The 23,217-nt window shown below is 39.5% G+C and overlaps 3 protein-coding genes across 4 annotated transcripts in view; 1 reads left to right on the top strand and 2 right to left on the bottom strand.

Annotated features, from left to right (window-relative positions):
• Nucleotides 1-23,217, bottom strand: part of mapk8ip3 (mitogen-activated protein kinase 8 interacting protein 3) — a gene marked incomplete in the record, with an annotated part of 1,049,817 nt that overhangs the window by 225,938 nt on the left and 800,662 nt on the right.
• sez6l2 (seizure related 6 homolog (mouse)-like 2) lies at nt 135-16,025 on the bottom strand. Of its 2 annotated transcripts, none has more exons than XM_017428164.3 (19): nt 15,527-15,695; nt 15,022-15,105; nt 14,748-14,861; nt 14,431-14,646; nt 9,947-10,080; nt 9,485-9,677; nt 8,747-8,932; nt 8,452-8,635; nt 6,908-7,071; nt 6,276-6,470; nt 5,058-5,196; nt 4,474-4,670; nt 3,663-3,857; nt 3,285-3,479; nt 2,984-3,175; nt 2,702-2,740; nt 2,391-2,508; nt 1,542-1,653; nt 135-1,420 (listed from the first exon to the last, which is right to left on the bottom strand). In XM_017428164.3, the coding sequence occupies exons 2-19, from the start codon at nt 15,077-15,079 to the stop codon at nt 1,391-1,393; spliced, it is 2,661 nt and encodes an 886-aa protein (XP_017283653.1). In that variant the 5' UTR covers nt 15,080-15,105; nt 15,527-15,695; the 3' UTR covers nt 135-1,390. The 2 variants fall into 2 exon arrangements, with proteins under 2 accessions (XP_017283653.1, XP_017283652.1); XM_017428163.3 differs by lacking the exon at nt 15,527-15,695 and adding an exon at nt 15,854-16,025 and having other exon boundaries at nt 359-1,420.
• On the top strand, nt 16,099-21,722 carry asphd1 (aspartate beta-hydroxylase domain containing 1). Its single transcript, XM_017428167.3, has 6 exons — nt 16,099-16,188; nt 17,900-18,360; nt 18,539-18,745; nt 19,810-20,017; nt 20,331-20,444; nt 21,026-21,722. The coding sequence occupies exons 2-6, from the start codon at nt 17,917-17,919 to the stop codon at nt 21,133-21,135; spliced, it is 1,083 nt and encodes a 360-aa protein (XP_017283656.1). The 5' UTR covers nt 16,099-16,188; nt 17,900-17,916; the 3' UTR covers nt 21,136-21,722.

Raw genomic sequence — 23,217 nt, 5'->3', positions numbered from 1 at the left:
TTCCCCCCAAAATGTTCACCTCCCATTGTGATATTCCTTCCACTAACTAGTAGCTTGACTGTGGTTTTTGTGCAACTATATTTGTAGGTTTAATTGTTCTTTGGAAAATAAAAACACATTTGTCACACGCTTTACACCATTCAACAAAGACTTTATTTCCAATTCAGCAAATGATTTACTGTCTTCAAAAGAGTCTATTTATATATGAAGCAAATAAATGCTACTGATGGCAAGAGAAGAATTAAGTCAACAAAGCAACAGTCTTCAGGATCCCTCATATGGCACAGTGAATATATCACATTCACTGCTCAAACAATCATTTATAAATAAATACATAATGCATCACAGCAAGCAGCCAGATTTTGAGTTTTTTTTAATCAACAGAGTGCATACAACATCAAATTTGAAAACAATGATACCCTTCAGTAACTAGGATGATGATGGAGAGATAGAGCATTAAGCAATATAATTTACAATCAGTGCATGCTCGAAGCATAATGACATTCATGTCCTCGCCTTTTTTTAAACGGTATGAGGTGGGATGTTGGGTGACGACTGCAGAAACAGCAATAAATAAAAATAAATACTGCCTTTGTAAACACTACTCCAACAACAGATGAAACACTAAAGGACATTAAATTATTCAACATCGTATTTTGGCACAGAATTTTCATTATGTGTATATAATGAAAATATAGAACCTCCTGCCACCATGTTTAAGTGTTTATATATATATTTATATATATTTGAGGCTAATCAACCTCAGCAAATATGAAGTCAGAGAATATTTACATTCAAATCGTGTGATTTTGTTACACGCAGAAAGGAAGGAAAAGACTGTTGGCTTCAAAACTTGTTCTCACGACTGAAAATAAAGGCATTCTTTCCCTTTACTGTGACACTGAAAACATAATAAGGACCACTTAATGAGTCTAAAAGAAACATTCAGCATGAAAAGGTACAAGATCATGACTCTAACTTCTGATTATGACACAAAGTATTGCCATGCTCTCTAATATTTTGGCCTCGTGATGACTTTACAAAAGAGCAACGAACGAAAATAAAATCAGATTTTCTTGCCACCCCTTCCCCTTCTCCTTCTCGTATTTACTTACCCCACATTTCTTTTCTTTTTTTTATTCGTTGTCAATTTCTTACCCTTCGTAAGGCACCAGTCCCAATGATACAGAAAGTTTGACGTTTAAGAAGGACTCACATTTGGCTGATGGCCTTGTCAGTGCAACTCATCAAAATAAAGCATTTTCACGACTGCTAAACCTGATATACAATGATGACAAAACACAAAACTTATTCAAATAAATAAAACAGGAGGAGCGAGGCCTTTTTATACAAAAAAGACTTTGTCTTCTTTCAGAACTTATGAGCTTCTTTAAATGGAGACTTCGTACTCCCGTGTGTCCTGCAGAGATAAAAGACGAGACCAGCGTTAATCTCTCTTGTAGTCGGAAAAAATGAAAGCGACTAAGAACACAAAAGACACAAGGTTAAAGAAAATACTGAAGCGATAGTCGTTCACTTACCCCGGCTTCATAGAGCGGGTTGTTGAAGTCCGATTCGACTGTGATGGGGCTGTAGGAGTGTGTGTGAGAGAGAGACTTCCAGAAGAGCGGCTTCCATTCTAGTCTGCAGATGCTGCGGGTGACGAAAGACAAACACATCAAACGACTCTGCACCGATTAAAAAAACTGAGACCCCAAAATGTAAAAAGCAGCGTTTAAACTATCGACGTGGTTCATTGTTAACAACAGGGGTGGGACAAGACACTCGGCTCCCTAGACGAGGTGAGATTTGAAGAATATTTTTAAGAAAAAAAAGAGAGTTTGCCACAAAATTGACAGATTGGCATTCCCTCCTGTCTGGCTTCTTAAGAGTCTTTTCACACATTAACTCGGCACCAACTTCTAAATTCACATTGAAGCTGTGTGACCTTTGAACTCGGGGCTGTCCAACTCATTTGGGCCAAAATTAAAAATCCTGATTGAGAGCTTTCTTCTTTTTTCAATATAAATTTGTCACATTTTTTCAGAAGACTTTTATTCATGTCTACCTTTTTAAATTGATTTATAATGAAAGCAATTTACTACAGGTGAATCTGAATCATGGAAAATCTACCTGCGTACCTGCGGAGGCTGCAGCAGGGGTGGTGCAGCAAAGCCTGAGCGACTTGCTGCGCTGTTTTCACGTGTCTGTCTCTGTCTGAACTGCTGCCACACAAACTGTTGGAGGGAACATCTAAAGTGCTAATATCACCAGAAAACGTCATGCTGACGGCAGCTCGATGGTGCTTTGTGGAACAGTTTTCAAATAGTTGGGAAATTGCGTGACTGCACCCCTGGTCAACAATGTGGAAGTTGAAACTGAGCACCTACTTTGTATAGTACATATATATTCCACCAATCAGGAGGATGACCAGGATGATGGGCAGAATTATTGCCAAGGCGATGTTTTCACTCAGGATCTGATGGGACGGCTCGAAAGACTGGGACACTGTAAACCAAATAAAGGTTTTAATCAAGTGTGATGATTTTCTGACAGCAGTGTAGAGATTAAATAATACAAAATGTCTTTTGAATTATTTGAAATTATATAATTAATTAAACCAGTTAAAATGTTTCACATAGTACCTCTAAATAGTATATCTTATTATATTTTTAAAAAGGGGAAACAAAAAAGAAATCACCTTCTGATTTGTGGTCATCGAAAAGCTCTTGATATGCCACTGGGGAAAATAAAATACACAGGATAAAATCCTCAGAGTCGCACTAGTAATGCAATACATGACTAAAACAATGACTTGCAAGACCAAACTACTTAGACAAACAACATACATTTAATTAATCGTCAAATTTAAATCCATTTTGGTCCAAATGGAGCGAATGAAATGTTTCAGAATACTTTCCCATTCTGTTCTTTCCTACAGAGCAGTAATGAAAATATTTGAAAAAAGTTCAAGAACCTTTACCTTTGCAGAACGGAGGCGGGCTGTTCCACTGAGACGGGTGGCCAGGGACGCATGTGATGATGACCTCGCCGATGAGTTCATAGCCCTCATAGCAGAAGAAACGCAGAGTTTCTCCGGCCTGGTAGCTGTGCTTGTACAGCGTCTGGTAGCCATTGTCAGGGACCCCAGGGTTTGGGCATGGGTCATATTTTACTGTTCAGAACAAAATAAAACAGTTTTGCATTTGCAGTTATTTGTAAACTTGCAGGAGGGAGAGTCATTAACAGGCAAAACCGTCTGAGAAAAGGAGAAGGAGACCTACAGACACACTTCGGGCTGCGGTCACTCCATTTGGGGGTGCCAGTGTCTCGTCCGTGGCAGGAGATTTGACTGGGACCTTCCAGTTGGTATCCTTGGTTGCAGGAGAAACGCACGACGGTCCCAACTGCAAAACCTGCTTCAGGACGCACAGAGCGAGCTCCGTTCACCACCTCTCCTGGATCAGGACACTGCTGGACTGCGAGGGGCATATGTGAGATTTAGGACAACTAATATAATATCAGCAGAATTCTGTTAATGACCAATTAATGTAAATCATGAGTGTAAAAGCAGGAAAACTGTGATTTCAACAGGGCAAAGGTTCAAAAATCTGCAGATTTGCCTTTAAGTTGTTCAAAGTTCGTTCTACAGATTGCCTCACTTTTAACACAAGTAGGAGGATCGCTGCTCCAGGACAGGTCCCACTGGCAGGTGATGATGTCTGAGCCGCTGATGTCATATCCTGGTTGGCACTGATAGGTCAGCACGCTGCCCCTCACCGGGGAGGAGTGGGACGAGCTGATCCAGCCAAACTCAATTTGAGGGAGGGTAGGGCAGGTGTCATTAGGCTCGACCTCTGCAGAGCAGACAGACAGAAACGCAGACGCAAAGTTTGACTCGAGAAACTGCAACCTCTGCAAAAGTCAAGTGTGAACGCTGAGGGCTGAGTGACTGCTGAAACCTGCTGAAACCTGCTGAGCTGTTAAAGCTAAAAGAAGCAGGATACTGGCTGCAAGCTAAAAAGGAGCAAAGCACTGGCTACAAGCTGCGAAAGAATAGTTAGAAGCTAAAAGTAGCAGAACAGATGTTAAAACTAAAAGTAGAGCAAGGATAATAAAAATAGAGCAAGTTTGCTGAAACAGATTTCAAACAGAACAGTTTTTGAAAGAAGATATCTCTAAGTTTTTCTATACGGAACATATCTGTGAATAAAATGAAGTATTTTGAAATGTAAAAAACAGCTGAATGTTTTGATGTATGAACAGCTAAAATAGCACAAAGTCTGCAGAAGTAATTAAATTGCAGAAAATGAACAGAAAACTAAAAAATCAGGAAAACAACAGTGTGAAAGCTGATTTAGCATCCACACAAATATGTTACTTTTCAGTAAGAGAGGAACCGATTGCCTAAATAAACTACAACTTATTACATATTTTAAATGTAATAAATGGGGAGATTCTGAATTCAATTACCGCGATAATGAATGAGGAACCCTTGGCTCAGGATGAAACTGGAATCATCCGGGTCACTCTGAAACTGAATGGTGACCTCTGACCCTCCGGACACAATCTTGAATCGCTCTTTGGAGCCCATGTATTGGCCGATCACGTGCGACATGAGGTCACGCCCATCGAAGATTGTCAGCACGTCCGTTTGGCGGATATTCAGGCTGAGAAAGAAGAATGACGGAAAGAAAGAAGAGCTTTCACGTCAGAGAGACTTGGCTGTTTACGGGAAGCAATTCGATGCATAATTTCAGTCGATGCACAGCGGAGAGGGAAGAGAGCAACAAAGGCAGAGAATTCTACAAAACTGAAACACGATTTCATCTTTCTGCCTGTGAAACCTAAATAACAGGAACTGAAATTTCACGTACATGAAGAGCTCTCCAAACAACTTGACAGTGAGATTGATTAAACCGATTTTCATCTTTTAATCCGTTCAATCAGTCTAATGAGTGTTACAACCCTAATTATCTGAAATTAAATAACTGGGTTTCTTTAACAAAGATCCCTAAAAGGAAAAAAAAAAACATTAAAATAAAGTGATTACTCACATCTGGACCTCCAGCTCAATGCGCTTCTCCTCGTTCCCGTGGATCTGCCAAACGCAGTCCAGCCCCTTGGAGTAGCTCTGGGGCCATTCGGGGGACAGGATGGTGCCGGAGGCGTCGGTCAGCTCCCCTCCACACAGAGCTGCCAGATCACAGCAAAGAAGAGAGGCTGAGGTTACAATACGAGCTGGGGCAACGAGAAAGAAAAACTGAACCAAAGCAACAAAAGCAACTAAAGAAAAAAAGCAAACCAGAAATTTAATTTATAGCAAAAACTATTATAATGAGACATTTGCAAAGAAACTTTTGGTCTGATTAAGAGCTGAATTACACTCAATCTGCTACTATAAGCCTTCCAACAAACAACACTTTGTTAATTTACAGCTTTGTGAAAGAAAAATCACAGAACGAGAAAAAAAAACATTTATTTAAATGATTTTACTTGAGAGTTTTTGGCTCGAGTTACAACCTAAACATTTACAATACAAACAATACAAAGTGGGACCACTTCTGATTTGCTGACTACAAGCCTAACATTTTAACTACAGTATTGTTGGTGACAGCAGGCAAATCTAACGGGAACAGGAGGAAACGGGACGAAACAGCTGTGCTTTGAAAGCAGCTATATTTGGGCGAGATCAATAAAATATTACCAATCACAGATACAAGCTCTCACAGATCAGCAGTGGATCCATCATCCTGAGAGCTGTCGAGGCGAGCTCAGGCACTCTATCTGCCGAACACCTAACCATTCATATTTCTAAATCACCGAGGGCCACAGCTGCTTGTGCTTTCCTGCAATCAAAAATACGATATTGCGTGTGGCGTTCAGCGTGTCGATCTGTCACTGTAATGCTGTACCACCTGCGATTTCAGGCGGCCCTTGACTCGGCGCAGAGACAATTTAACGTGACTCAGTGGCTTCCTGCTGCTCTCAGTTTTCGCAGCATATCAACAGGTGACAGAGCCAGGGAGGAAACAACATCTTGATGCCTCAAACACCCTCCCCAGCAAAATATACTTTGAATATTTATGAACTCTCATTTTATGCAAAAAAACAGTGCTAAAGAAAAACGGATTAATAGATTCAGCTGTAGTAGTTCGGGAAACGAACAAGGATGGATTTACGGATCTAGTAAAAGAAATTAGGATTCATTTCAGATAGTTTCCTAAAATGACAGACAAACACATGCACACACAGACACGGGCAAAAACCCCCACCTTTGCACACAGGTTCGCTGTCGTTCCAGCGGGGATTGTTGGGTTCGACACACTCGATAGTCCCCGAACCCTGCTCCATGACAAAACCCGGAGAACAGGTGAAGGAGACGATGGTTCCCAGCTGATATGAGAGATCGCTGCTGCTGAAGTTTCCATGAGGCATGTAGGGCTCCCAGCAGTGCTCGCCATCAAAAGCTGTAAATATGAGAGAGAGGAAAAAAGAGCCACTATGTTTACCTTAAAATACCAATTATAGTAGTTTATTTCCTGTTTTTTAAAAAAATACAGGCCATTCAGTTGAAAAAGAAGCAGTAAAAAACATTCTTGCCAAGAAAAACCAGATGAGAAGAACCAAAGAATTTGAAAGTCTGAAATATATCCCAATAAAACCGGGGAAGACTGTAGGCATGAAATAATGCATTTCCTGACGTTTGAATGCTGTAATGAATCATAACTACATTTTCTTTTTCAAGCAAAGCGCTGACTCAGGTACTGACTAGCACACAATAATGAGGTTAGACGGATGTGCAGCTCTGCTACAGCTTCTCAGTTTTGCTGAATCCGAGAAAGATCTTGTGTAAGCAAAAAAAAGAAAGGATGCAGGCTGAGCCTTCCAAAAGGCTCCTGCTTACCCTCGTATCTCAGAGCGAGCAGCAGAGGGATGGAGGAGGAATCTGCTGTGAGCTCCAGGTAGAACGTGGCGCCCTCACTCAGCAAGCCGTGCTCCGGGACATCATCCAGGTCGGAGTCAAAGAGCGGCAGGGACAGGGAACTGTTTCCACTGCGGACTATTAGCCTAGGATGGACAAACCACAAAGGCACCTGTTGTTAAGCTGTAAAACCCTGTGATTGCTGCTGGAGTAAGAAATGTGCTTGAGAAGCGATCTGAAGACACTTAAAGATCAATTCAGACATGCAGAACGTGTGTAGAACTAAACCAACTTCTACTGGCCCTTTTGTTTTATAAAATATTACATAAACAGATTATATAATGTGCAAATTTCCCCATTGTGGGATCAATAAAGTTTATCTTATCTTATCTTATCTTATCTTATCTTATCTTATCTTATCTTATCTTATCTTATCTTATAAACATGTGTACATTTTGTGAAGATGATCTTTATTACTTAGAATTCCCCCATGAATTAAATAAGGATGTTGGCAGTGTGTGTGTGTGTGTGTGTGTGTGTGGGAGAAACAAAGATATGAGTAACAGTCTAAGGGCTTAAACTTGGAAAACACTTATTGTTTATGAGTTCAGTAGATTTGCCAGACTTCACATAGAAACTGTACAAAGTGGAATGAAAGACAAAAAAAAAACAAAACAATTTTATAGCATCACACGTTATTTTTTTCATTGCAAAACCTTAAAGTTTAAAACACATCAGTATTTTAAACACCTGAGTGACTAAGTGATGATGAAAAAAAATAATAAAGTAAGTTTGATCCAAGCAGAGTCTCTCAGACCTGAATAGATTATGTGGAAGATGTGTGTCTTTTTAAAAAGACACCCGAACTACACAGGGTATATATTTAGAAAAAAAAGACTGGCTGCTCTCTATGAGGTCTCACAACTATAATGTGTTGCGCCATCAGGTGGCAAAATCACAAGTTGCAGCTAATAGAACATGTTTACCCCCCTTGCTATTTTTATTGACTGTCCGTCTGTTAGCAAAATATCTCATGAACCAGTGGACAAATTTAAATGAAACTCTCGGATATTAATCACTGGATGTACATCTACAACTAATTAACTTTTAGAGTCAACCTGATTTGAGATTGCCACCACAGCTATTTAACCTTAGCAAACACTAAATTTCCTATAAACCAGTCAATTTTTCGGATACTGAGCTAAAATTTGGTGTGGTATTAGCTGAGTGTCATCCCATCACAAAGACTGAGCACTAACAAATCATGCAGGGTCTTTTGTTTAAAACTTTGGCATGCAAGGTGGCAGGAAGATATGTCTCCTTCAAGGAAAGCCAGTTTAATCTTCCACGTTTCTGACTCATGTAAACTTTTTATTGACAACCACAAATGTCAAAATAACAAAAACCAAAAAACATTAAAGGCATTTAGAGACAGAATATTGTTTGTCCTTTAGGGATTCTGTAAAAGTTTTTATTGAGTTATTTTTGTATTCTTTACATGAAAAAAAGTAGCAACACAAACTTACTTATCGTCATCTTCATCCAGTGCAATCCTTTCAAAGTGGAGGTGAAGTTTATGTCCTTCTTTGGCTTCTATTAACCAGTGACAGCTCAGATTGTTTCCATTGCTGTGGTTGCTGACAGAAGGAGGAGGTGGAGACAAGATCCGTCCCACAGTTGCGTTACGAATCCATCCTCCACAAGATACAGCTGAGGGAAAAAAATAATACATCTTATTACTTTTAAAACGTTCAGCACCCCATTGTTGTGAGGCAGTCTGGTATTCGTGCATTCGGGACAAATTTGAATCTGTCTACAAACCAACACAATGTGGCTCAGGCGTGCTCCAGCGAGGCTGTGTCGTGTTGACACACGTCGCCACCTCATGGCCTCGGATCTGGAAACCTGGATCACAGTGGAAGTGTGCCTGCCCTCCGGGATGGATGTCTGTCACTGTCACCCCGCCACCCTCAGGCGAATTTGGGAAAGGGCAGGACAGCAGGAAGGCTGTTGACGAAGGATCAGAAAGAGACAGCTTTGACAAAAATTCAAAACGGGCTCCAACAATCATTCACTCTTTTATTGGCATATTTAGCATTCTGCCATTTTTCACAAGTTTCAGTTAGCTTTCTTTACACATTCTCAACCTAATGTGCTGGGTGCTGATCATCACATCTGTTATAAATGTCTGTGGAGCATTTGTTCTGCCTTCCTTCGTCACCATAGTAGACAGATTGTTCAAGGTCACAATGTCTGTCTCTTTTATCACACCAGTATTGATCATCATCACAGGCTTCCTTTTATGAAAAAGCTGCAGAAGCTTGCTGAGATTATTCGTTGCTTTTCTGATTTCTGATTAAACTTGTTTCTCATTTTCGATCCTTTTCTTCTTATTGAACCTACCTGACAGAATAAAGCTGAAAAGATTTATAATCAGAAAAATAAGTTGCAAGTAAGACAAGTAGAAACTAATTAATGAGGTCTGCTGTTCTGTAGAATTTGGACCCAAGTCATGAAGAGGACCTTTTTGTAGATTAAAGTAGGTGGGGGCTGGCTTACCTTGGTAGTGGAGGCTGAACGTGCCGTGGTTGGACTGTCGGAGACTGCGGTAGTGAATGGACACCCGATTGGTTGCGCTGCGAATCACCTGGCCTTCTTTCATCAGGGTCTCGTTGGCCAACAGCTCCGGCCCTGAATTTCCGTAACCCATAATCATCAGAGATTCTTCCTTCGAAAGGTTAGTCTTCCTCACCTTGAGGGCAAATAAAGCAAGAAAGAAAATGAACGAGGCCTGTCTTTAATAAATACACTTCCAATGTATTTTGGCACCTTATGAAGTTGCTGTATAATGATTTTCACTCCTGACTGTTTCATTAAAATCTGTACCCTTACACTGTCAAAGGTAATAAGGCCTTTTTTTAAATTTAACGTCTGCTGTTCCATCAGTGCCAAGCTGCAGTACACACTGAGCTCTCAAGACTTATTTTGCAAAACCACATTCAGAAAGAATTGATAAAATACCTGAATTTCCACACCATAACCTGGATATACAGTAATGCTGTAGGTGCATTCCAGAGGAGAGATTGATGACGATGATGAAGGATCTGGAGACTCGACAACATCCTCCATTGATGACAAAGTGGCATTGCATTGTACTATAAAGAAATGACAGAAGAAAAAGAAGTGGAAGTGTATGTTTAGATATAAATATAGGTTATAGGAGCCAAGTGTAAGGGCACAGGTTATAAGATGGATAAGTGATGAATCATTAAAGTTCATAAATTATAAACCTCGGGGCACCATTCTCAAAAGAGGGAAAAATTCTATAAATGTAGGATTTATGTTTATCAGCCTCAATAAGTTACCCGAAACAATAAGTTCTTCGCTTCGTAGTAAGATCATAATAATATTAAAACACACAAACAAACAACTGAATGAAGTTTTGCACTTTTTTTGTGACGTTTATTGGAGTAAACAAATATAGCACAAGTTATGGCAGGTTAGGAAGAATATTGGAAGGTTCAAATTTGGTACCATAATATTGACTGAGATGTTGAATCAAAGTAAGGACTGAACAGGAGAGTCTAATTAAATCAAAGAAGATAAAACTTTCAGGCAAAGTGGGGTTTGAAAAATTAATGGTAACGTCAGGGCAGAAGTAACAAAACTTACTATGAATTTAAGGAAAATGTACAGTAGAAAAATGATTAAATTTGGGCCTAAGACCTTTCTTGCCTTGTTAGCACCAGAAGTACACCAGGAGATTTTTGTTCCTACCAAGAGTTGACTTTATCAGCTGCTGCGTTCAGTACCAGCTGGAGGTTCGGCCGTTCTTATGGTTCTTATTGTTCACAACCCTTTTAAAATAATATTTTATTTCTTTTTATTTTTCACTTGTGTACAGTCTGTCTGACAAATGCTTATTTTTTTATCTTGTGCTTTTAGTGTATTTTTCTTGTTGCCTCTTGACCAGGTTGTCAACCATATTATTCTTGGTGTCAGTCTTTGAAAGCTGCTAGGAATGTACATTTTTATTTAGAATCATCAAAAGTGATCCGTTTATGATTGTCTTGGGGGTTAGCAAAAAGGGGCGGAGTTTGATCAATCAGCATTCTTGGTCTGATAAGATCAAGAGGGAGACATCTGGGTTTCCCTTCCAGACATCGGTGATTTAATTTAGGCGAAACAGTCCATTTTGCATTAAGCTGTTAATGCGGAGTGTAATGAAGTTATGTGATTTGCAGAGACAGTCCAAATTGTGATGTATGACCCTACGCAAAGTAACAACATCTCTGCTATATTTGGATCAAAGCATGTTGATGACATTTCATTAAGACTCCAGGAAATTGTGTCAGTTTCACAAAATGGACAATGTGTCTCATTACAGAAAAATCTGCCTGTTTGAAGGCAGATTTTATTACCACCAGTCAGTGTCACTTCCGTTGTTTATCTCTGGTTTCCAGATCTATGCCAGGAGACTGCAAATGAATCAACCGCTTGTTGCAGCCGCAGATTTAATATGCCCTACAGCACAACAGCGTCTCAGCAAGGAGAACAGTTTCCAAAAATGTTGAAATGTGACTTTAGGCCATTGTTGCAGTGCTTGGTTAAAAAAAAAAGAAAAACAAAATAGAAAAAACAAGCCTATCTGAGATATTTCATGCAGACTGCATAAGATTACCAAACCACATACGTCAGCGAAGACTCGATTAAACCCTTTAGGACCCAGGTGATTCTTTTAGACACACACACACACACACACACACACACACACACACACACAAATGAGTCACAGATCATTCGTCTTGCATGACATTTCTCTTTTCTCTTCTCACATTGGGTGTAAATCAGCCGACCTCCTCACATTTCCCTCGTTCACACTTGATGTCACTCTGAAGCTCCTGTTCGCTTGCAACGAAAGCTGCACAGACACCTGCGCCACAGGGCTGCAGAGTCTTCAGAAAAACATGTGATTGCAGTGACAATATGAGTTGTGATAAACCCACATTTTACTCACTCTTCTCTTCTTCTGCCAAAATGCTCCCGGCACTCTCCTTGTGTTTAGCATCCCAGCCAATATCGTCTAAACCTGAGGAGAGCGTCTAACTGATTGGTCAAACATATTATTGTCGTGCAGAGCTTCTGATAGTCTTGATATATTGTGCAGCCCTAATCGTAACACTTTATATACAACTCTATTTATCTCATTGAACTGAAACCTGTGTGTTTTAGAACATCTACAAACAATTTCCATATAGTTTGACCTTCTAGAGACTCATTTGCATGCAGGTCTTTTCATTGGGAAATGTGAACAAGGAAGGCTCTAAAACTGATCGATGCAACACAATGATTGAATTCTTCCAAATGTGAGGTAGTTATTTGTTGTTTGTTTTCCTTTTAAATGTTTTTTAAAGCATCACAAATCCAACTAGAAATGCAAGCAGTGACAACAGGGGTCCAGGACCTCCACCTATGCCCCTCGGATCTTCCCTACAGCAGACTTTTGGGTCAACCAGCCAGATAACAGTCAAGAAAACACATCAGCATCAGACACGCCATAAGGAAATTTTTAGCTTGAGGCCTACTTGTGTCCCCAAGCTCTTTAAGTTACGCCACGTTATGTGCTCAAGAAAGCGGTTTATGAGACACACGGCTGGTGCATTGTTAGCGCCCTCTAGTTGGCAACTCTAGCTGATCTTTGCAAAAGGCTTTTGACTCATGTAACATAGAAATGGATCAAATTCCCCACTGCAAAAAGAATGTGTGGAAACTGAACACTGCATAATCATAACAGCTTGAAAATTTAGGAAAAAAAGCCCTCAAATGACCATATTACGTGATGGAATAAGCTTATTTTTTATACCACAAAGCTGGCATTTATAAAAAATAGATAAGCATATTGGGCACAATGCATAAGAATAGAAATTATTTTGTACCTAAATGCTAAGGTTGTTTCATTCCCTGAAGCTCCTTGCTTCTGCTAGCTTGGCTCCCCAAAAACAAAGTCCTGTCTTCTGGGACTCATACAGACTGTATTCAATGTATTAAAGCAGCAAATTTACAATCTATGTTAAATCATAATAGTTCAGAAGTATAGAGCAATATAAACTACACAGATTTTGTGTTTTCCAGTTCCTAATCCAAAGGATGAACATTCAGATCATCCAACTCACGCTTCTGTCCCTCAATCAGTGTCGCACGTGGAATCTCCAAACATCTGACTCAATCATACACATCTAACACGTATTACTGACACATCCAGCTGCACGTAACATATAATGTTTCGAATTAAAAGCTAATCTGTATTTTTGCTTTGGATTGCAAAAGACTGAAAAAAAAAATCTTGTTTTTCACAGATCACATCAAACAGCCAATTTGACTCCTCTTCACTGCCTTCACTCCAATTTAGTCACCACCATTTATGTTCCTGCAAAGGTTCAAAGCATGAGCCTTGAAATGTAAAAAAAAATTAAAGCATAATATTTGGAAAAAGGCAAGAAGCAGACAAAATGTGCGTCCATATTTCAGAATAAATAAAAAATAAGGAATTTAGGAGAAAATATGTGGTCTGAAATGTTTGTTAGATAATAAATACATTACAGAAGATAAACTATAATTTATTTTTTAGTAAATTAATATGAGATAACTCTGTTTACAACAAGCAGCATTCAACTATGCTGTGATGATGATTCTGTTAAATGTAAATATTAGGCCACTAAATAAGGATCATATAGCTGTATTGAATAAAAATGTCTACAACAGTGCTCCTTGTTGGGTAATGAGTTTATGGTCTTAATTACACAGTTTACATATTCAGAGGCTATTTTTGGAAAACTGTTCTGTATTCAGAGTAAAATATAAAAAGCAGCATTTGTTTTAGGGTTAGGGTAAGTCGCAGCTCACTAGATGCACAGAATATAAAACATAAGGCAAATAATCTGATTTATGAAGCACATGATTAGGTTTTGTGAGGATCACAAGGTTTCTTACAATGTAAACAAAAACTATGACAATTGACTTTAAAGTGACAGTTCTTTAAACTTTCTATCCAAAAGCCATATTTTGAAAACAGCAAAATGAGAAAATCCAAGGTGCCTTAAAACTTTTGTACAGTGCTCTTTGTCCATATTTTATATATAATAAATCTGACAAGAGAATAAATAGTCTGGAAACACAAATGTTTTTCTATACTCTGATTTCTTTTTTTGAAAAAAATACTTTTAAGACCTAGAAAATACTAAAGGCAGTTCCTAGACAAAATGACTGATCTTGTGCAATCAGCAACTTGCTGATATTTCCTGTTGAAATATTTCATGATGCTTTTATGTGACCCTGTGTGTCAAGATGTTGTTAAAAATATCTGTCGGTGTTGTGGTTTAAAGGTGTGGACTTGTTAGGATTTGGTAACTGCATCAAGCACAGTTCTGAATAATTCATTTGTGAATTACTTTATCAGAACCACATTAGTTACACTAAAAGGAAGTCGAGCAGAGACAGACAAGTACCTGGCATGTGCATCGTGGTTATGGTGGTCGTGGTAATCAGAGTGGTGGTTGTCTCCTCCTCCATGGGCAACAAGGCCATGGGGTTCCTCGATCCTGACAGGCCAGCAGCAGATGAGGGGTGCAAAGCTGTGGTGAGAAGCCCCGGTGAGATTGCCGTTGCCGTCGACTCAGTCTGCCCGTGCCCGGGCACGGCCTGTGTCGGGTTGGTGGTGGTGCCTGCAAAGTCCAACGCTTCGATTCAGTGTAATCTCCAATAAGCAACCACCCACAGCCTGAATGTAAATGAGTCTAAGCCCCAAGGTGTCCGATAAGCCTACCTGTTCCTAAGTACTCCTTGCTCTGCAGGGCTGCGTGGATCAGGTCGCCCGGTGGGTAGGACTCTGGAGACGCTGTTGGTGGTGTGTCAGGCGTGGGAGTCATGAAGCTCATACCTGAAAACAAACAAACAAACAAACAAAAAAAAAACAGTTTGTTACTGGCCATGCACTGAAAACAGGTCAAGCAGTAAAGCAATAAAGAAATCATTTCTAAACATGAGAAAATCTGACCAATTTGAACTTGTCTGTGAGGTGGCAGAATAAAGACAAATACCTGAAACCAGGTGGATCATGGTGACAGACAGCATCACAGCGAGGTGTGTGAACCCCATCGTGTTTCTGGGTGAAACTAAACGACCTGCAAAGGTTAAAGTAGATTAGCAACTAAACAAATGTTTAAAAAAACAACTTATTTCCTGCTTTTAAAGGGTTCTTAATTAGAAGGAAGGCAGCGGCAATGGTTCACTATTTATTTATTAGACAGCCGCAAATCTGGCTGAGTAAAATGTTTACATCAAACACACAGGCCACAAAATGACGCGAATCCCATCAAATCGACCTGATACTGTCAAGAGCTAAAGGCTAAATGAGCAAACATAAATATTTATATTTATTTCGAGCACGACGAAGAAATTAGATTTAAAAAGTATTGCTACAAATATCGAGAAGAAAAGAGCACAGGCGCCTCAATTTTAAGCTGATAAAAAAAAAAAAAAAATCAGGCTTATCCCCCCCTCCCTCCCTCCCCATCACCCATCCTCCTCCTGCATGTTTCTCACCCGAATCTGCAACAAAAATGCGCTATTCCAAAAAAAGGAAATAATAAAAACAAAAAAACAAAGATTAGGTAATTAGCCTCAGCCAGGTGTCAGTTCTAAGCCTCATTGTCTCCAACATGTTATGTGTCCAGCACGATAATAAAAGAGCCCCTCCGCTGTTTTTCGAGGCGTTTCCTCTGTGAGTGACAAAATGATGGGGGGGCTCTTCGAGACACCGTCCCTCGCGCCCTCCTCCCCCCAGCCCCCTCCTCCCGGCCCTCTATTTTTGCGCGGAGGACGATTTTTTTGACATCACCGCAGCAACAATGAAAGGTGCCAGTCGCTTACCTGCCCTTCCAGGTTGAACCCAGTGTTTTGTTCCTCCTTCTCCTGCTGCTGTTAATATTGTTGTTTTTGTTATTATTATGGCTGGTGTGTATCTCGGCGGGTATCCTGTTGCTCAAGGCCGAAAACACGGCGGGGTTTGTGCTGGTGAGATCGCCTCTAGCTGGTAGCCGTGCGGCGGTTGACGCATTCGGCTGTGATGTGAGGGCATTCGTGCTGGAGCGTCGGGTGCGCCCTGGCGGCGGGACGGTGTAACTGCAGCCACCGGTCCACATTTTGTTTGCGAGCGCCGCAGGAGCTGTCCACACCGACACGGTGCTGAAGCTGCCCGACTCAAGGTAATCCGTGCGCAAACGTCATCTAAACGCCCGCATGTGCCACGAAATATGCATGGGTAAAACAAAAATGGACAAAATTTCTTGAAATGGTGGAGGTTTAAAGCTACATGGGCTGTAAACATGGAGCTGATGTGGGAGCTGGCGCAGAGCAACAAAGAAACAAAATGAGTGCTGATGCTGCTGCAAGAGCACCGTCCACAGTTTGTGAATCATGAAGCCTTTCTGCAGCTGGTGGTGTTTCTAATGGGCAGCAGGTTGATGCAACAAGCCTATGTGGGAGTAGCCATCGCATCAATAACATGCACACACGTGTGCAATGATCTGCATGTACTCATGTCTTCTTGTGTATAAAACAACACAAATCTTTCAAACCTTGCATACACCAAGATATGAATCACAAAAGTACAATGTTACTTTAAACCACTCCTAACTTCTTGACATTTTGCTTTCAAGCAGCCAGAATGTCTAGTAATCTTTTAAAGTGGTCCAGATTATTAGTTTTTTAAGCTTTCTGAAGGTTTCTCTTTGAAATTTGGCTTCTTTTTCCACTCATTTTCAGTTCTGACCTTGGCAGCATACAGTGAAGTGTGTGCTTTAAACTGAGGATGAGGAGGACAACAGAAGAAGTGTCAAATCTAAATGAATACTACAGTAGATGAACAGTATCTGAAAATTATGTCTTTTAATAAATAGGAACAAATTCAGAAAAAGATCTGACACCAGACCTGAGAGATGCGTCATCCTTCAGCTGATCATCTGCTGTATGTCAGGTTTTCAGCTATTAGCACTCTGGGAATCACTTTGTTGGTGTTAAAATACTATTTAATGTGTCAAACTGCACTATCCTTGGTATTTTTCCACACAGTTGAAGTAATGAGAACAAATTGTGTGAAGTGCCTGAAGTTTGTGCCAAAGTTTTGTGTCATGTGTTGATATATTTAGGAGGTTTGTTTTTGTGCCTGAATGATTCATAGGTCAAAGTTAAATGACTGAACAAACAACAACAACAAATACTGGATTAAAAATAAGAGAAAAGCATCTTTAAGTTTTTCATTAAAAACACAACTTTGACAGACCTTCATAAACCTGAAGACCTGCTGATGAAGACCACTTTAAAATGTGACAAGAAAGTCTGGCTGCTTGGAAGCAAAACAAAAAAGGAATGAGGAGTGACTCAAGATTTTTGCACAGTAATTGTATATCTTTGATCAAATCAGAGGACGCACATGTTTCTGGATATCATTAGCTTTTTATTAACATTTAGAAAATCTAATTTATGCTCAGTCAACATCCACCATTTTGAAAAGCTCCCTCTGGTAAGAAACAATACAACAGGAATACTGTATGTATTTATATATTTATTTTTTTTAACAAAATTCATTTTTGTTTTTAAATTATGTTAGTAGCCTCTAAATGTCAGTAACTTAAAATAAATCATGCCAGCAGCAACAGCTTCAAGTAAGTAACTGGAAACACTGCAGGGAATCAGTGAACACAAGAGACAAAGAAGACCCAATATTGCTTTCACAATTAAACACAATTGTTTAATTAATGTGTCCAACATTCAGTGATTACTTTCTGAGAGTTTCATTAAAATGTGCTTTGTACTTTGAAGTTGTTTTAACTTAGCAAAACGTACTGTACATGGTTTTGTTGATTTAAAAATGATTGTTTAACATTATCCTAGTTTCTCTATTTGTTAATTTTTCAGTGTCTCAAGTTTAGAAGATGCACTGGTCAATGAACACGCTGCCTTTGCCTCAGTATGTGGAGCTTGGTGTCCACTCACTGAGTGGCATTCTGTGGACTGTGCTGCTCCTGTTTCTGTGGCACTGCTACCGGATTGGCTCCGATCTGCCAATCCCAGGCCACACACATGCGGGGAAGCTCAAGTCCAGCTCGAGGCGCTCCATGATTCCCCGGAGCGGCAGCTGCTTTGGAACAAAGTGCAACGCAAGATCCAAACTGTCCAGGAGTGATCTCTTTATTTCCATGGAAACCGGGAAGGATGGAGAGCATGGACAGGCTTACCTCGCTCCGGTGCTGAGTCATGCCTTGTTCCCAGCTCAGGCATCTGCAGAAGGCAAGAAGCTGTACGCAGCGCTGCAAAAGTACGCCAAACGTTACAGTTGGGTGGGTATGGGACGCATTCATAAGGGCCTTCGTGAGCAGGTAAGAGAGCCATCAGCTGCTGCATAAGATTACTATTAGAAGATAGTTTTACACAGAATTTTACTGTGATCTGAGGTGTGTCTTCATGGCATTAGGATGTTTTCTTTAAAGCTAAACACAATAAGAAATGAAATATTGTCAACAAATCATTACTAATGTGACAATCCTGCCACTTTAGGTCAGACAGAACGATCTCTCTACAATACAGAAGCCTCATCTCTTCTTCCTGCCAGATGTCCCAAGTGTACCTTTTTTCCCACGTGACGCTCACCGACATGATATTGAGGTCTTAGAGGCCAACTACTGCGCAATCCTGGCTGAATTTCAGGCTGTTTACCAGCGAGGCATGGACTCAAAATCAGGCTGGACCTTTGTGGGACCCAAGGTACTCAGCTAAACCTTTACAGCTCATTGTGAGGACAACAGATGTAAAACAAAAGATTTTATTTCTAAGTCACAACATCCCATTAGGTGCCCTCTTAATCCCCAAATATATAATATGTGTAAACATATGTTCCATTCTTATTATCAACACCACTAATAAATGTCCTCGATAGTCCTCGTTTCTTTTTTAAGCTATTCTTTATTTGTGTGTTGATAACACACATTTCCAGATGCATATATATATATATATATATATATATAATTTTTTTTTCTCAGTCTTTCTTAGTTTGAAGAAATAAAGCTGAAGTCTGATACGACTGATAAGCCAATGGCAAATAGGATCCTGGCCAAGACCAAAGTGGATTGCAGCTCTTAAAACAACTCCATAGTCAAAAATTTCAGAGGCGTTTATGTTAACACAAATTCATAAACCTTTACACTGCTTTTAATTTCACATTACACAATTATTCAGGCAGAAACATCACAATATTCCTTTATGCTTGCACAAAACCATAGAATTCGATATAAACACCTTTGTAATGCAAAAGTAATGTCAGCGTAAAGGTTTATAAGATAGCGTTAACATGAGCTGCTATGAAAATGTTTGACATTGGATTTGTTTTAGGATGGTAGCAATCCACTTTAGACATGATAATGTTAGGACTAGTCGTTAGTTTATCAATTAGAATTATAATCTATTTCTCTTTAAACTTTGGCTTTTACCTACAAAAGATAAGAGATTAATTTTCTCACAATATTTCTTCAGAACTCCACTTTAAAATTTGTCCCTTTAAGTCTTGTTCTTATCATGTTTTACCTTTTTTGTGTTTGTTAGAAGCTTAAGTTTTGTTCCTGAACCTGCTGCCCTGCATTTGGGTCCAACAAACACACCACTTTGTGACATCTGGGCTTGTTTATTTAACAGGCTTAGAGCTCAAGTACAAAGTGTACACTGAGATATAAACTTCTTAAAGGTTCACCTCAGATCTCTGATAACTATGTAGGCATTAGAATAATGAAAATGTGTGAAACTGAGTCTTAAATGAGCATCATTTTCTCATTCAGGGCCAAGCAGTGTTTCCCATGTACAACGCCGGCATCTGCGTGCCAGGAAACTGCCGCTCCTGTCCCTGCACCTACCGCACCCTTCTTTCTTTACGTACGTTCATCAACAGCAACTCCCTGGGATCTGCAGGATTTTGGCTGCTGGGGCCTGGAGCAACACTGGGGAGCTCATACGGACCCACCAACACACGCCTACGCTGTCATCTTGGTTCGTAAAAGATTTGTTTCACACCGTAGCTTGCAATGTGCTGCAATGAAGTCTGCATCTAATTAACATTTGCATGAACTTCACATGAACTTTGTTACAAATCATCGCAAACAACTAAGTTAGAAAATGATGCAAACCTCTGCAGGATGTCTGTAAACAAACATTACTGGACAGAACATTGTGCTCAAAGTTACATAAAGTCGTGATGCATTAGCAGAAGGTTGAGGTTAATTTCCTTCATAGTTCGTTTTGTACTTTGACCCATCTGGCATTAATCCTCTCGGTTTTAAAATCAGACATTTTTTTTTTGCAGGTCTGCAGATCCCTCCTTTGTGTGAGCTGGTGGTTGGGGGGGAGCCTCAGTGCTGGTCGGAGGGACACTGCCTCCTTGTTGATGATTCGTTCCTTCACACCATCTCTCACAAGGGTTAGTAGAGCCACAACAACAGAAGTGTATTTAAATATCTAAAAGTTCTTACATTATCTTAAATTATAATCAGCTGCCAAAGGTGAGAGGCAATGACGTTTTTGTCTATGTTTGAGTGTGTGTGTGCCCATGTGTGTTCATTCTGTATTGTTAGCAAAGCATTTCATGAATCGCAGAATAAATTGTAATAAAACTTTCAGTAAGTATTCATTGGATTGACATCTACAGCCAATAAAAGTTTTGAAGTCACCCGATTCAAGATGGCTGCCAAAGCCAGCTGACTTTAGAAAGCCCCAAAATAGCCGTAACTCATGGCTGCTGCAGTTAGTTGACCTTAGCCAGCACAAAAATGGCTAAAACTCCTTGAATTCTACAGATAATGAGCTAAAATTTTGGGTGTTATTAGCTGAGAGTTATAACCAACAAATGCTCCAAGCACTAACAGATCCTGCACATAATGTTGCGTTCAAAATACCTATTGGGTCATTTCTCATCATCATGTTAGTTTAAAACTGTGGCATGAAAGGCAGTGGGTAATATAATGCTCGGCCTTAAATGAAAACTGTGTCTGTTTTCAAAAGGTTCTTCAGAATCAGGACCCCGAGTCATTCTGAGTGTGGACCTCTGGCATCCGAACGTGGCTGCAGCAGAGAGGCAAGCTTTGGACTTCATGTTCAGCCCTGACCTCTGAGTTTCCTCCCGCTCCACTTGTGCGCGACATGCAGGGATGCCTTAACTTCGCCCTGCTCGTCCTGAAGCACACAACTCATTCCAGTCAACGAATCACTGTGTGAATCTGCGTTAGAAAAGCCATCAGCCACACGTTCACTTAGGGCTGGATGTTTGGTCTAATTAATAAATTACCTAGAAGATGCAGCATTTTGCTTTTGGACTCATACTAGATAATTTGACTTCAGACTACAAACTAAAAACACGTGGAAGCACAACAAGCAGAGCAGGTTGTAGTTGGTGTAAATATGAGTCTAAGTGCATTTATTATGCTATTAATGTTTGCATGTGAAACATCTTACCTGTTCTGAGCTGCTGCTGCATGTTCTCACACTGTATCTGCCTTCAGGAAGCCATTGGAGAGTTTCAGATACTCTTATTTTGAAAGGTGGTGAGCTTAGCAATGGTTCAACCAAAAATAACTGTGAAAACCTGATTACATAAATGTAGATTTATTTATTTTTGACTCCCAATATTTAGTTTAAATAAAAATGAAACTAACATACTGTGGTTACACTTTTCTTGTAAATGGTTTTCTCCGAATGCTGAAATGTTTCTATGTAAAAAAATAAGAATATATATATATTTTCTTCAGTATTTCTCCATAATTTTTCATTTAGTTGCTGTGTATATGTTTGATTTACAAGTATACTGTATATATAATAAATTATATATATTATAAAATAAGACAGAAGTAAAAGGAAGGCTTGTGGATTAATTGTGTCAAAGAAAAATGAACAGTTTTTGTTGATATAATAAAAAACCTTCAACTAAATATTTTGTGAGCCACTAACATTATTACCTGCTGCCGAGACGCAAAGGTGGACAATTGTGTGAGTGAGTCTTTGTTTGTCTGTTAGCAAAATATCTCATATCACTGGATGGATATACATTCCTTCAAGGAATGCTAGGCGTTTAATTTATTTCATTTTTATTTAACTAAAAAGAAAAGCCTGGCTCAATCCACTCATTATTATAGTTTTAAACAAACATCAGTAATTAGCCTATAATACTTCAGTAAAGTCTTTATTTTGAAATCATGGGATCATGTTGAATATTGAGTCATCAAGTTCCTTTGGTTTTTTTTGTGGCTACTTTTTTTCTAGACACATGAGAATTAGTGCGGTGATTTTTGTCTTATCTGCCATCTGTTCCTCTGAGGGTCCCACGTCGAGGATTACAGAACAGGACCTAATCCAGCCCAGAGAGACAGATTATTCTTGAGATGCTCGACATGTGGTCGTATGCATGTTGTTTCATGATGTTTGCCTCATTTACCACTGGATATTTTACTTTATCTCAGAGTGTGTGAGATCTGATGAGAGGCAAAGCGTTTAGTAGTCAGATTCGTTTGGAGTTTAACAAGTCACTCCTGAGAAACGTTGAGTTAGAGCAATGTTTGCAGGCCACTAAAATATTCCGGATTTGTGTATTTCACCTTATCATTTAAACAATATTCTGAGTCTTAAAATCCTGACTGTCACATTTTAGCCTCCCCATGTAAACAACTTTTGTTCTGCTTTGTTCTTATGCAACAGCATTAGTAAAATATGACAAATGAGCAACGTGGTTGGAACAAAATCCATTATTACACAGGCAATCTGTTGCTTGAAGATGACACGACACTGGCTATTCTCAGTTGATTTGGGATTAATGTGCGGGGTTTAAGCTTTTAATTCATTCGGGGTCATGTTTAGTGAGAAACAACTTGTATGTGAGGAACATATATCTCATGAATTAAAAGGTTTGGAGCTAGGAACCAGTTGATATTCAAGCATTTCACATTGAATCATTACAATGAAATTTGGATTTTGCAGGCATGTAAAAATAAAGTGACATAAGCACATATAAAATGTTATTTTGTGTCTCACATAAGATTTTTTAATCAAAATCTAATTTGGCACGTTGGTTTTGCTCTTCATGAGCCTTCCTACAGATGGTTTTGCCAAACTGGAAAGCTATCCAGATTTGTTACTTTGAAATAAAACGACTTGGACAGATGGACTTAGAGTTTCCAGAACCTCATTGTTGAGATTTATTCTCC

Source organism: Kryptolebias marmoratus, linkage group LG12 (assembly GCF_001649575.2).
Source record: "Kryptolebias marmoratus isolate JLee-2015 linkage group LG12, ASM164957v2, whole genome shotgun sequence".
NCBI classification, from domain to species: domain Eukaryota; kingdom Metazoa; phylum Chordata; class Actinopteri; order Cyprinodontiformes; family Rivulidae; genus Kryptolebias; species Kryptolebias marmoratus.
Note: the sequence above shows the minus strand (reverse complement) of the source record. Positions and strands in the feature narration are given on the sequence as shown.